Genomic DNA, 15,652 nt, shown 5'->3' with positions numbered 1-15,652 from the left:
AAGAGAAGCATCCGCAGTGATTTGTAGATGCTTCAGATGTATGGGAAAAAGCATGCTCAGTGGGGAGGTATGCAACCTAGGCAAGAACAACTCTGTCTTTGAAGTGAGGGCCTAGGTCAATGGTTACAGGCAGTGTCACTGAGAAATAAAATGAAATACTAAAGAAAATCTGGGACAAGTAAAAATCATTATCTATGGCCTCAAGCAGCAACCACATTTTTTTAAAACATGGCTTATGCAGGGGAGCATTCTAAGGCTTAATATAGATAGGTCATGTGGTATCATGGATAGAGATGAGGCTGGGAATCAAACACTTGCATTAGATCAATAACCCTTTCCCCCCCCGCCACTGGGATAATAGTTTCAAAACCTGAACACTAATTTCTTCATTTGGAAAACAAAGAAAATAATGCCTGCTCTCTTACAAGGTTATTACAGAAAAATTTTGTGAACTCAAATCATTATCTGTATACATTAATATTAATAGTAGATTTAGTAATAACATCACTTTGGTGGGTATGTATTGCTTTTGGGGGGCATCTCAAAAAAATTCATTCTTCTCATGTCGCAACAGAAGAAAGGGTGGGGGAAAAAACTGTAACTGCAATGTATACATCTAAGGATGACCTGACCCCCTTGCTGTACAGTGGGAAAAAAAAAAAAAAAAAAAAAATTCATTCTTCCTTTTTTGGTAACAGTAACCCAGTTTACTTTGAGGAACTGATTCTTCTCCATAACTTGATGGACTAGCCATCTAAAGCCTCTAATCAGCAAAGGCCAAGCGGTGGGCACCTGCCCAATAGGGCCAATGGGACTCTCTCTCCTGAGACTGATTCTTGAGTGAGAAAATGCAAGATCAGAAAAAAAGAGTTGAAGGAGTTCCCACTGTGGCTCAGGAGAAACAAACCCAACTAATATAGATGAGGACACATGTTCCATCCCTGGCCTTGCCCAGTGGGTTAAGGATCCCACATTGCCATGAGCTGTGGTATAGGCCGCAGACTCTGCTTGGATCCCGTGTTGCTGTGGCTGTGGCACAGGCCAGCAGCTGTAGCTCCAATTCGATCCCTAGCCTGGGAACTTCATATGCTGTAGGTGCGGCCCTAAAAAGAAAAAAAAAAAAAAAAGAATAAAAGAATTGAGTTTCTTTTTTATGTCCATGGACCCCTAAAGATATTGTCTATTAATTCTTATTACATGGACCCTGGGACACCTCTGGCAGGGCAGGGACTGTGCTGTGTTCATCAAAACATTTTTATTTTCTTCCGAGGCACAAACAAAACAACAGAAGTAATTCAGGTCACTGAATAGACCTGACCCCTAAAAAGTTCCACATGACCTTCCTCACTTTTTCTTTCTGTGCAGCTGGAAGTGAAATGCTCCAATACGGCAAGCTCAACAATGGAGAAGCCTAGACACCTACACATGACTTGCAAGTGAGCTTCTGGGTAAGCCTCCTAACCACAAGATGAAGTAATGAACTTCCATTGTGGTAAGTCACTTAGATTCGGGGGTTGTTTACAGAAGCCAACAAGTGTCACCTTAATATACTACCCTTTTTGGAGACTGATTTTCTACTCTTACTTTCTCTTTTAACATGCATTCTTTTCTTGCCTCAGTTAGCCAGTCCGCTTCTGTTGCTGTCTACCCAATCCCTGATGGATCTACCTCTAATAATAGTAAAAACTCAGATAAAGAATCATGACCAGAAACCAAAAAGAAAACAAAAAGACAACTTTAAGAATGGAAGAAAATAGTTTCAAATGATGCAACCGACAAGGGCTTAATCTCTAGAATATATAAGCAACTTATACAACCCAACAGCAAAAAAGCCAATCAATCAATGGAAAAATGGGCAAAAGACCTGAATAGACATTTCTCCAAGGAAGATATACAGATGGCCAGCAAACACATGAAAAAATGCTCAACATCGTTGATTATAAAAGAAATGCAAATCAAAACTACCATAAGATACCACCTCACACCAGTCAGAATGGCCATCATCAATAAATCCACAAACAACAAGTGCTGAAGGGGTTGTGAAGAAAAGGGAACCCTCCTGCACTGCTGGTGGGAATGTAAACTGGTACAGCCACTATGGAGAACAGTTTGGAGATACCTTAGAAATCTATACATAGAACTTCCATATGACCCTGCAATCCCACTCTTGGGCATCTATCTGGACAAAACTCTACTTAAAAGAGACACATGCACCCGCATGTTCATTGCAGCACTATTCATAATAGCCAGGACATGGAAACAACCCAAATGTCCATCGACAGATGATTGGATTCGGAAGATGTGGTATATATACACAATGGAATACTACTCAGCCATAAAAAAGGATGACATAATGCCATTTGCAGCAACATGGATGGAACTAGAGAATCTCATCCTGAGTGAAATAAGCCAGAAAGACAAAGACAAATACCATATGATATCGCTTATAACTGGAATCTAATATCCAGCACAAATGAACATCTCCTCAGAAAAGAAAATCATGGACTTGGAGAAGAGACTTGTGGCTGCCTGATGGGAGAGGGAGGGAGTGGGAGGGATCGGGAGCTTGGGCTTATCAGACACAACTTAGAATAGATTTACAAGGAGATCCTGCTGAATAGCATTGAGAACTATGTCTAGATACTCATGTTGCAACACAACAAAGGGTGGGGAAAAAAATGTAAATGTAATATATACATGTAAGGATAACTTCATCCCCTTGCTGTACAGTGGGAAAAAAAAAACTGAAAAAAAAAAAAAAAGAATCATGACCAGTGAGATTAAACTGCATTATATCTCACTGGAAAACTGTAGATGTTTATTGTATTAACACTTCATAAGTCAGCAAATATATACTCAGCACTGACGAAGAGGCACAAAGTAAATATTAGTTACAGATTCTGTTCATTTATCACTTTAAAAATTCTCTCAAGCTTCTTTATTCTAGACATTCTGCCAAGCATTGCAGATAGAAAGATGAATGAGAACTGGTCCTTGCCTCTGAAGAGTTCATGGTTCAGTGCTATTGAGAAGCATCCAGTGTTGCAGGGGAAATCAGGACAAGTATACATGCAGTACCAGTGTTACCACTCACATGAAGTTGAGCTAGAACAGAAGACTGATACGGTTCTGTCCTTGGCCCTTTTCACTTTATATAATCTTCCTGGTGACTCATCTATTCTTTCATTGTTGTGACTATCACTTATGACTCTCAAATCTATTATCACAAACCCTTATTTCTTCACCAAGTTCCAGACTTACATTTCTTTTTTTTTTTTTTTGGTTTCTTTTCTATATATATATGTGTATATGTATATATATATATACACATATATATATATATACACATATATATAAATTGTTATTTCCCCAATACAATTTTTTTCTACTGTACAGCATGGTGACCCAGTTACACGTACATGTACAGACTTATATTTCTAATTGTCAGCGAGGCATCTCTATTCCACATGTCAAGATCAAACGCATTCTCCCGCCTTTCAACCTGCTTTCCAACCTGTGGCTTCTCTCTTGGGTGGTGGAACAGTTGGCTACCCAGCTAGCTAGAAACTATGGTGTTCTTTGACTCAGCCCTCTCTCTCATTTTTTAAAAATGCATTAGTCACCAAGATCCACCACTTCCATTTCAGAAATGTTTCTATGTTGTCTCTTCTCAAATCATTATTCTGGTTTAGAATATCATAAGTTATCATCTGTGCTGCTGCAGCAGTGCCATAACCAGTCCCTCTGTTCTAGAACTCTAACACATTGTCTACCCTGCTGCTAGTTATTGTTCTGACCCTGAGATTAATTTCATTCTTCCATTATGGTTTCTCTACTAGCTCCCCAAAGTCTTCAGATGAAGTCCAAACTTCTTACTCTGACACATAAGACATCTTGCTGCATCAACTTTTCCATCTTCACCTTTATGCGTATAATGAAAAAACCCAATTCTTCTTAACTTTGCCTCTGATTTATCCCTTTAAACTATCTTTCCTTACTAATTGGTCATGTGTAATTCCAACCAGTTTTCTACTCCCCATTGCAATCATCTTCCAAGAACAGCTAACATTTCAGCTCCTTCAAGTCTCCATCAATAGTTTCTTCTCATTCTTGTGGAATTAGTCCTTATAACCCTGACCCACAGTTTACTCCCTCTGGCTTCCTGTAAGTATCACCCTGTATGTTCTCATAACCCACCTGTAATACTTTTTATTTCTGTCATGAGGATCGAATTCCTGGGAGGTCGTTTTCTCATTTATCAAGGTTGTCACATCACTCATGTGCATCTACTTTTTAATCGAAGAATTTAAAAATTGAAATAAAGCTCAAAAGTGACTTAATTGAACACCTTTCCCTATACATAAGTGCCTGACATAATAACTCATAACAAATCCTCCACCTTCTTAAGGATATAGAAATGACTACTCCTAAGAACACTTATTGCATCTTTAGATGTCTCTCCAATTGTTAACAGTTCTTTATTTATCCCGAGATGGACATCCCCCATGTAACTTCCACTCCTGGTTCTGGTTTTACCCAGCCACACAGACAGAGTAAGTTTCCAGTCTCTCTTCTATATAATTTCACTTCAGAATATCTGGAGACATGTGCCATGCTCCCTTTCCCAATTCCTTTCTTTAGACCAAATCTTCCCAGTCCCTCCAACCATTCTTCAGGTTAAGTTCAATGACTGAACCAGTGGTTTGTGGAGGTTGTAATTAGGCAACTGTGGACCCAGTTACCTTCCCACTGAGGTCTTTATCTCCCTGAGGTTGACTTCAGAAATCAGGCTGCTCTCCTCGTCTCACATAAAAAGAATACCTAACAAAAAGGCCTACAGGATATAATGACCAAATAATTAGAGTTTTTAAAACTGTGACAGTATATTGAAAAATTCCATAAAATTCTATAAAGGAGAATCCAGATAAAGAAGACTCAGAAGGCTGTATCTGGAAAGTAAATATAATACTTTCTGCACCCAGAAAACTGTCACAGGCTTCAAACTAACCTCTTTAATTAACAAACACAGAAAGTATTGCTCTAAAAAGTTTACGTGGCAAATTTATCACACTTTGAACATTCCTAATTAACGTGGAACATAGCAGAATTGCATGTTGTTGCCTCCTCACAAACCCTAGAACGTTATTTGTTGATCTCACAGATATGCTGTTTCTACTGTGATAAGCTGATCTGCAGTGTCCTCACTTTCCCTTTATGATTCTTTTTAGAGTAACGCTGATTTCTGTTCTTCTCGCTCCTTCCATCATTGTTGGCCACTTTCATCTGAGCCTTCCTTTCACCCACCTTTTAGTCACGAGGACAGCATCTTTGCCCAGGTTGCTTTGTGTGTTTCCATCCAGAGCAATGCCCTTTGTGCACTTCAGTACATCCTCAGATGACAAGGCTTTCACTCTATTTATTTCTCCACATTTGCAGAACTAGGACCAAATTATTTAAAGTGGTTTTTACCTGGCCTCCTTTTCCTGCACAGGCAATTACTTTCCTGCAAATGACTGCATTGGCCAAATAACTGTGTTCACAATTAGCTAATTGCAGGCTCAATGAGCCACTTGTTCCTTCCAACTTGGCCATTTGAGTTGTGTGATTAGGCAGAATTTTATCTTTTTATTCTCTTCAGATTTAGGGTCACAGTGGATCTCAAATATGATCGCTCTGTGTTCTTTTACAATGTCAATATAAACCTTTTACTTTTTTAATTTCCTTTTGAATATCTGTCATAGTTCCCATTCTTTTCCAAATCACAGCAGTTATGCTTTATATACTAGATTCAAGAAATATGTATTTGAATTAAGTCAACCATCTAAAAAGGGCTAATATTATTAATTAAGGGGTTAATCATTAACACATAATTATTACCTTAATCCATTTTGTAAACTACAAAATTAAGGCAGCAGAATAACTGATTTGAAAAAGTCATGATAGAGTAAAACTAAATATCCTAAGTAGCAAACTCTGTTTCCTCCCTGGGCATGGAGTTCCCTACAGCAGGTAAAAATTAACCTTCACCCTCACTTGCCTATAAAAGAAAGCACCTTAAATACTCCCCTAAATTGTTACCTAAATTGTTAGACACTACAAAAGATGTAATTTCTTTTGAAAAATGGCTTCAAGGTTTACCTTTCCTCCTCCAATTAATATCATTTCTCAATTTCAGTATGTCTTATTCTAATTTTCTGGTTTCCACCAACAATTATAGATCACGAAATATGTGCTCAATTTTCAGTTTCATACAGGGAGGTCATCGCCCGCTAACACTCCTCCAATTCACAAAAGAGGATAGTAGCCAAAAGTAATGAGTTTTCATTTATGAAGAAATTAATATTAATAAGGGTTAGATTATATTCGCTTTGAGAATAACTCAGACACTTAGGTTTCAAGAAATTTGCCTTCCAATTAAACACTAGTCTATCTTCCCAATAGCTCTTTTCACAGGGCACCTTTTATTACTAACAGTTTACAGCCATTTTTCCTTAAGATTGGCGTAAGTGGAGATAATTGAATGGGAAAAGATTCCCATTGTCTCAGGAGATCTTAACACACCACACCAGTGAATCCTTATCTCTCAGCTGTCTCTACCCTGCTTCAAAGGTGCCTGGCATTTTCTCAACAATTAGCATATAAAAAGATAAGAATAATAGCAGAGAGAAGTCAGGGTTAAAGGTGCAAGTGGAAAGGGGTGTGGGGCTGAAAAAGCAGAAGAAACCCTCAGGACAATGTTATAAAAAGGGGGCCACAGCCGCCAAGAAACAAAATATAATAAGTCCAGCTACTGCTCATAAAGAACATATTCCATAACTGGATTGTCTGTGTACAGAAGATAAAGCCTGTGTATGCAACCTGCCGGGAGAAGTGAGAGGCGGGAACAGTGCAAGCGGTCTACGATGAAAATGTCACTGAGGGTTTTCACTTACCCAACACCAGCAGTTCCACTGAGTCCTCGTTCTTGCCCTCCAGGTCATCAGGGGTGGTGATGATACAGTAATAGAGTCCGCTGTCTCCCCACATGAGTTTTCCAATTTGAAGATCCGCATCTGTTATCACAAAGAGAAGGACCTGGTCCTACACTTGTCTTCTGGAAGGACAACACTGAACAATGGAGGGTGAGAGGTGGGCCCTTCTAGGTGTCTGTAGTATTCTATCTCTTTACCTGGATGGTGGCTGCTGACAAGATGTCTGCTTTAAAACAAAGAAACAAACAACCGAACAATAATAAAATCTAGCATCCCTAAGGTGAGAGAATTAGAGCACTCCCAGAAACTGGTCTAATTCCAGTCTGGCTTCAGGAATAGAAGACTGCTTTCAACCTGGCCTGCAGGGGTCCCTTGAAAGCCAAATAAATTCCTGAATTACTCTGGACTACTGGAAATGAGCTGGCTTGACAGAAGTTCTTCAAAATTCAAATCATCCAATAGGTCCTACCACACTTTGGAACTTTTCTTGTTCAAAGCTTTAGGGACCAGGTGAAAAGGTTAAACTGATAAAAAACCACCTGGGCCACGGCATTGACCTGGCTCTGCAACTTGTACTCTTACACCCCTTCTCCCAGCAGAGGAACTTCAAGGGAGGTCTGCCAAGTTAGGGAAAGGGCAATACAGACTGATGTCAAGGTATAAGGTATGTGACTGATAAAGCTTTCCCTACAACCCATTTCAGTTCAGTTCTGATAATAAACTCCTCAGAATGGAGGTCAAGCTCATGAAAGGCTATTTCCCAAGCTTATCTATGTGTCTTCTGGCTATTACACCCCTCCATTCTTCCTCCCCACACCATCCCATTAAAGCAATTTGCTAGGTTATTGATGCTCCCATATCCCATAAAGTCAAAGTCTTGAGGGATCGAAAGGGTGTGAGGCTGACATCCTCTTGCCCCTGGGAAATAGGGAACCAACCTCCCTCTCATTCCCTAGATTCCAACCAGAGGCATGATTACCATGAACAATCGTGATCTCTCTGCCCCTGTAGAAATCTCCCAGGGTCACAGCCGAGCCCTGTTTGGAAGCTACCACTCGAACAGTCCTCCGGCTGTCTAAACAGTCCAAGTAGGGGTCCCATTCCAGGTTTCTTTTGCTGAGAGACTGGGCCCGGGGAGACGACATGCCCAAAGATTCCCCCATGCGATCCTGACAGTAGGACTTGAACTTCCACTGCACAACAGCAGGCTGATGGGAAGATGTGGAGAAGTGGCAGCGAAGCACAGTGGGCTGGAAGAGCATGGCTACCTTCTTCTTGTCAGGCACTGTGACCTGAAGGCCTTCAGTCATGGCTGCAAAACAGAAAGAATGTGTCCAAAGGGTGTCTGTATCCTGGACCTTACCTCCTCTTACCTTCCATCTTACCTTCCTAGCCTGTCCCTCCCCTTATTTTCTCCATTACAATGAATAGCATCAATGTCTTACCTGGTTGCCTTGTCTAGAAACCCACACTCCCAGTATCTAATTGGTCATAAAGTCATGGCAACCTGACCTCTTAACATCTTGAATATTTCCTTCCTTCTCTTTACTGCCATCACCACTGCTTTTGCATATGCCCTCTTCACCTCTTGCTTAAAATTTTCCAATAATCTCTTATTTGGGCTCCTGCCTGCTGTTGCCCACATGCAGTCCATTTTCCTTGCTATAAGTTCACGTTATCTTTCTAAACTTGACTATTATGGCTCTCCTTCTTATAACCCTTCACTCACCCTCCATGGCCTTCAGGAACTTTGGGTATTCTATCATCTATTTCTTCCTCAGCCTCTCTTCCTGCAGCATCTCTATTTGCACACCAACATTCAAGGTAACCAAATGAATAGCTTCCCCAAGAGGGATGTGCCATTTCACACCTCTAAATCTCTCGGCACATGATGCTTCTTATTTTATTGAATGCTTTTTCTTCACTTCCCTCCCTGGGAAACCCTTTTCCATTTTTCAAAACCCAGTTCAAAGGCTCCTTGTCAAGCCTTCTCTGACCAATCCATTTGTCACTTTGTGCCATCAGTATCCCCAGCATTCTCCTCTAGACATGTACTATAATAATTTTGTAAAAGTACTTATTTTTATGCCTCTAGACTTGTCAGGTCAGGTCAGGAATGTGTCTTATCCTGCTGTCCTGGTTCCTGAAGCCCATAGATACTCAACAAATATTTGATAAATGAGGACAATGAAGCCAGGAAGTATGACTTCAGGAGGAAGTGACTTCCCTTCCACCTGGTGACCAAGCAAAGGAGACAGACATTAAGGGGGAAAGAAGGCTTTGAGAGAAATGGAGAATTTCAGATCAAAAGAAGTAGACTAAGTTTAAAAGCTTTGAAGGATAATCCAAAAAGAAGGGGGGAGGCTGGAAAGCAGATGAGAAGTTTAAGTGCTGAAAAGATGGATTTGAGGCTTGGTATTTGAGACAGAGGGGTAAATTTCAGTGAATGAGAGATCAGGGAGTGTTTGAAAAGCAAAGGGCTTCTATGAACTCGATGGTAAGATCTAGAAATTCCAAGCAAAGAGAACATAACTTTTTGAGGTGAATGGGAGAGTTAAGAGTTTCTAGCTTGATCTGAGGTTAGGAGCAGAACCAGAACTATGATGAGAGGCAGAAAAAAGGGAAATATGACTAGAAATACATGATAAAGAGATTCAGAATTAATCCAAGAACCTGCCATGCCAGCTTCATATAGCCTGAAGTAAAGAGTTTCACCCTAGAATTGCAGGTGGACTTGAGACATACAAGAAAGAACTAGTGTCCATGGGGAGCCTCCTGTCCTTTATCACTGCCCATATTCACAGTGACATCCCACAAAGCAAACTCACTCTCACAGTTCAAACTTGTGCTTACTCATGAATGTCTCTTTATAGAAGTTCTCTTAACAAGAGCAAGATATCCTATTTGTACACACATCTTCTGATTTCCAGATCAGTGCCTCTCTTTATCAAAGCACTTTGAAAACTAGAGTCTTACTCCTGTTAGGAAGAAAAGGTTTCTGCATTCTGTGGAATTGGGAAGTGAATGCAACAGAATATTTGAGATTACTGCTTTGAACCTAAGGGCTTAATAGTTACTATGGCACAAATAAAGGAATGGGTAAGCAAATGAATGACTATTAATATGGGAATTTCCAGGACTTTGCAAAGGAAACAGGTTAAATGACTCAAAGAGCACGGGATAGTAAAATAGCAATGGTATCAAATAGGGCTTTGAATCTCATGAAGTCATGTACTAATGGTGAGGCCTTAAGGAAGCCTGTTAAGCAATCCTCACCTGTAAAATAAGCCTCATATTCCTTACCCAACAGAGTTGTGAACAAACTTTATCTCCCTGGGTGCCTGAGTGGACTTTATGGCAGAGCCATGTGACTGTGACCAGTAGAGAGGACACCTCAAATAGGAATCCTCCCTCACCTTTTCTGTTTTTTCCCTCACCTCCTGTCCTGAGGCTCTTGAATCTTGATGACCATCCACCAAAGGTTTGATTACAGCCAGGTTACATAGATTAGCCCCATCAAGGGGCAAATAATTCTCATCTGGAAGCTAAGAACCCCAGTGCCCAGGCTCTACTGCTTCCCTTCCCCACCCCCAAATGCTGAGGTGACTGATTCCATTCTCTCCAACTCACACACCTGGATGAGGAAGAGACTTTTTTTTTTTTTACAGTTTCTCCTTAAAATCTATCACATTAATTTTTAACCTTGGAATTTCTCCTCCAATCCTTATTCACACTCCAATTTTCCAGGTAACAAAAATGGGACAGAGAGGTGAAGGGGCTTCAATTAGCGGTGGCTGAGGCTGGATAACTAATCACAGGCATTGTTCCCAGTACAATGCTGTGAAGCTGACCAAGTGCCTTTCTTCTCTGCTGCCCATGCAGATTCTACTTGGGAAATCATATTTCCTGGCCCTTCTCGAATAAATGAAACCAGCAAAAGAGGCAAGTGCAGGCAACACAAAAGTGTTGAGGGGAGGGTTGTTTTTGTTTTGCTGTTTTTGAGAGTTTAAGTATGCGGTTTTCTTCATTAGATAATTACTAAGAATAACCCCCTTCTCGGCTCTCTTCTCTGTTAATGAGATTAGCCACTTGACCAAGCCATCGGACTCCCTTAATTATTATTTTTTAAATTGTGGACCTCCTTAATTATTAATAGAGGTTAGCTGATTTGCAGTTTCTTCTATGATGTACACATAAGCTCTAGCTCCAAAGAGAAAAGAATACATTTTCAGAAATCTCTACCTTTTTATAGCATGATAGGTAAAGGCATGGATTTCAGAAGGAGTCCTAATTTAGAATACAAGCCCTACCACTTCCAAGTTGCATGACTTAAGACAAATTACTCAATAATTACAAGTTGGTTCCTTACCAGTAAAACCAGACTAATAGTAATTATCTTATGGAGCTGTTCCAGGATTAAATAAGATTTTATCCTAAGCACTTAGGACAGTACTGGTATACAGCAAGCATTCAATAAATGTAATGGTTGCTGCTGCTGTCAAGAAGAGTCTGTTGACTTCTGGGAAGCCATGAACCTAGAGCTAGGTTAGCACCGATAACAAAGATGCTGAGTGTGTATAGGACTGGATGGGCAGAAACTGTACAGGAATGCTAGATTAGGTAGTTAGATGTTCAGCAGTGGCTGGGTGGGTTCATCACTGCACAGTCACACATGCACATCCTGAAAGCTGTAAACAGGGTACCCCTGCATGTGTGTGCACCTGCACAGCCACATATAGATGTTCAGGTGTCATAGAAACCCTGGGGATCTAAGCTGAGATACACATCTGGGTAGCTGGAGAGGATAGAACTAGGAATTTCAAGGAAATGTCAGTTCATTGGATCTTTGAGGACCATGAGACTGCAAAGTTAGAGAGAAAGTGGGAAATGCCAATTTCTGCTTTAGGTCTAGAAGCTTCAAACTGTAGGATGAATGGCACCCAGGTCCTGAGCCTGTCCTGGCCAGGCCTACTAGGAACCCCATTGAAGGATGAGCTCACAAGTCCTCATTTCCTCCTTGGTTGTACAACAGCCTCCTCAGTGGTCTCCCTACTTCCAGCCCAACACACGCTCCATATTTTTTCTATCTAGAATATTCTTTTTAAAAAAGATATATCCAATCACGTCAGTCCCCTGCTTTGTGGCCTCCAATGATTCCCCATTCCCTCCAGGATAAAACTCAAAAGCCTAACATAGCATGTGAGGCCTCTCCATGATATGGCCCACACCCTCTCCAGGCACACCAAGATATTTTCCATTCTTTGACTATATGTTATTCCCCCAGCTGGGGAAGCATCAGGGCATGTAACTTAGGAGTTTCTGGGGAGTGGACAGAGAGAAGCACTGAGTGAGGGTCAATCATACTCTATAGAACACATCTGTACAGCACAGGGAACCATATTCCATATTTTGTAATAACCTATACTGGAAAAGACTCTGAAAAAGAATAGATAAGTGTATATATAATTGCTGTGCTATTTGCTGAAAACTAACATGACATTATAAATCAACAATACTTCAATTAAAAAATAATTTAAATGGGAACTGAAAAAAAAATAATAATTTTAAAAATTTTTAAAAAGAACACATCTGTAAAAATTAGGATTCCTGACTTGAAGAAGTACCCGATGGCATTTTGAAGATTGAAGGTGATAGGTGGTTTTCTGAATTTGCAGAGGAGGGAGTCATCCTTCTTTGACCACCAGACCATTTTTTCAGTTTTTATATTATCCCCGATCCTCAGGAAAACTGCCATTGGCTATCTAATTCAAATTCACCCAAAAGTATGTTTTATAATATAATGTTAAGTTCTAAGAAAACAGATTGAAGAGACCAGTCTCTGATCATGAGAAATTCCATATAAACTTGGTTTCTACCTCTAAGGTCCCTGAGGGCAAGGAACAGGATTTGGATGATTTGATATCTGCAGTATACAGCAAGGCCATAAAATATAGCTGAAGCTCACAAAATGTGGAATGAATGAACAAATGAATGAGTGACTGAAGGGCTTTTCTTAGCAGGTGGCCCTCAGTGCAGAGAATGGATCCTGGCCAATCACTGGGAAAGCTGCCTAAAAGTAGAGTGACGAGTGACACCTCAGAGCAGCAGCCCCAGGGGTCACCAGGCCAGGGAGCATCAGCTCCAAGTGCAGACAGTGGCTCCCTGCATGTGGCAAAATAAGTTCCTGTCCTAATTCTCATGTAAAGAAAAGGATTCTATACATGACGAATAGTGTTCTTGCCAGGATAACAAAAGCAGTATCTACGGCAGTGCTATTCCTATTTTAGCACTTGCATTTTTTTCAAAGCAAGTTCTTTTTCTCCACTAGTTGTAAGCTATTCCTGCCAGCATCTTTGAGAAGCTAACCTATAAGCATGGCCCCATTTTAGAGAATCAAAGACGGCTGCTAAAGATCATGGAAAATTATTATCACCTCAGAGAGGCATCTTTAGAAATTTTGTATCAAACTTACCCATTCCTTCACTTTTGAAGTCCCAGAAGTGGGATTTGATCCCAGAATTGCCCATTCACCAGCATATCTTGGCTTTCAGATTCCTGAGTTTTTTCTCCATTTGGTCTGAAAATACACATCTTTTACCTGCCTTAAGTTAGATCTTTAAGAAATTCATCTTTTTTGTCTTTACATTTTTAACACACTGTCCCAATCTCTTAGGACATTATTTTTAGGAACAGTTGATGGGCAGGTTTTCTAAGTGTAGGAGATAAATAAGGAGTGTCTGAGCATCTCCACCAGGTTTGGTCCTAGCACATCCATCCTTTAGTAGAACTGTCAGCATAGGAAGCAAAGCATCTGGGGAAATGCTCAACCATAGGCTCAATTTTTAAAGACAAAGAAAACACAGCTTTGGAGTTCCCGTCATGGCTCAGTGGTTAATGAATCTGACTAGGAACTGTGAGGTCACGGGTTTGATCCCTGGCCTCGTTCAGTGGGTTAAGGATCCGGCATTGCCATGAGCTGTGGTGTAGGTCGAAGACACAGCTCGGATCCCTCGTTGCTGTGGCTGTGTAGGCCAGCGACTGCAGCTCTGATTGGACCCCTAGCCTGGGAACCTCCATATGCTGTGGTGTGGCCCTAGAAAAGACAAAAAAGAAAAAAAAAAGAAAAGAAAAGAAAAGAAAACACAGCTTGAATCTTCTCCCCCTAGAAATAGTAACCATTCACTACTTTACTGAGAACAGTAGACATCCCCTTGGTGTTTGCCCATTTGCTAAGCCTGGTTCTCCAGTTTGCCTCTTGGACCTGTAAGTTAATCAGTTTTCTTTCAATCAATTCCTTTCCTGATTAAATTGGGCAGAATCAGTTTCTGTCGTTTGCTACCATAGTACCTCATGGCTTGATCCATTTTAGGTTAGGGTAACCAGATGTGCCATTTTGAGATTTAGAGGGAAAAAAAAAAATGACAGCAATCTTGCATGTTTTCTTCCTAAGACTCCTAAAAGGCATGAGTATCTCTCCCTTTTCCATGGGGCTAAACACCAACATTGCCCTTGCCCAAATGGGCATTGCTCATGCCCTAGTTATTATTTGCTGCCAATAACTCTGATATGTGTATGTCCTGCATGTCTCATGGAGGTATGCTTTCCCCTTCTCTGCCACCACTGTGCAGATGAAAGAGAGAAGACTATCCCCTTTCTGTCTGATTTGCCTTGTCTTCCAGAGATCTGAAATGAGTTCATGGGCAATGTCAAGCTGGCTTACATGCTGTTCCAATGCAACTAAAGCTGTACTAAAAAAGGTCAGTCTCTACCTTGCAAGGCAGAGGTACTTTGGAAGCTGTCCTGATTCATTCATGTGGGTCAGACTTCTAGGACGGGACCTGCCATTTGGACAGAGAAAGTTCCTTTAAGAAAGTTTTTACCCACTCTTATCACCTTATTATCTGTATTTCCAGTCTAGATCTCTCACCTGAGCTCCAGACCCAAATATATGGGTGTTACACAAGCACCCCAAACTCATCATTTTATAGCTGGAGATGCCAACTGTTCCCTTCTTTTAGCAACAGAACTTCCCAGGTTTTAATCTGGTCAGCCAAGCCAGCCACATATTACATTTCCTAGCCTCTCTTGCAGTGAAACTGTGGCCATGGGACTAAGATTGAGGACAGAGGTATGTAAGGAGAAGTGATATGTGTAATGCTCTATCAACTCTCTAAACACAAATTATTTGCCTTGACCCCTTGCTTTCCTTGCTCTATTGGCTGAAAAGTTCTTATCACTGGAGCAGTCTTGGGAGCCACATGGGAATGGTAGACTCAGTCTCACTAGGTCTCTACTGTTACAAGAGAAAAAAACTATTTTGTGTGGGTTACTATATTTTAGAGTCTATTTCTTATAGCATCTTAGGCTATACTCTAGCTAATAAAATGCAAAAATGGAACCTCTATCTCCCTCTCTTATATGTTTCTCCTCTTGTATTAGTTCAGGCTCATAAATGGCATCCCAGCAATGCCAAGCCAGAAACTTGGAGGCATCTTTGACACTCTTGTCTTTCAACCTCCACAGGCAACCAAGCCAGGACTAGTTCCTCCATCACTGATCACTTTGTCCACTTCTCTCATCCCTGCTGCTCCACAGGAGTTCAGGATCTCATCACATCTTGCCTCTCTTTCTGCAAGGGTGTCCTAGCTGGTTTTTGCCACAAAACTGCCTATGTCTAATCT

At 40.8% G+C, this 15,652-nt stretch overlaps 1 protein-coding gene across 20 annotated transcripts in view; it reads right to left on the bottom strand.

Moving 5' to 3' along the window:
- The window catches only part of ILDR2 (immunoglobulin like domain containing receptor 2), a 170,909-nt gene that overhangs the window by 37,396 nt on the left and 117,861 nt on the right, over positions 1 to 15,652 (bottom strand). For 14 of the 20 annotated variants that reach the window (XM_085022524.1, XM_085022529.1, XM_085022533.1 and 11 more), the window contains exons 2-3: positions 7,951 to 8,283; positions 6,933 to 7,052 (exon numbers count right to left, since the gene is read on the bottom strand). In XM_085022524.1, coding sequence (XP_084878650.1) covers positions 6,933 to 7,052; positions 7,951 to 8,281 — 451 coding nt within the window. In that variant the 5' untranslated portion in view covers positions 8,282 to 8,283. Of the gene's footprint in view, positions 1 to 6,932; positions 7,053 to 7,950; positions 8,284 to 8,700; positions 8,753 to 13,443; positions 13,579 to 15,652 lie in introns of those variants that run through there. The other 6 variants (XM_085022523.1, XM_085022528.1, XM_021089483.2 and 3 more) reach the window with 5 other exon arrangements.

This window comes from Sus scrofa, chromosome 4, assembly GCF_054392235.1.
Source record: "Sus scrofa isolate SSC_HxYL_T2T_F1_AM1 chromosome 4, Sscrofa_HxYL_maternal_Yorkshire_Landrace_v2.0, whole genome shotgun sequence".
In the NCBI taxonomy this organism is placed as follows: domain Eukaryota; kingdom Metazoa; phylum Chordata; class Mammalia; order Artiodactyla; family Suidae; genus Sus; species Sus scrofa.
Note: the sequence above shows the minus strand (reverse complement) of the source record. Positions and strands in the feature narration are given on the sequence as shown.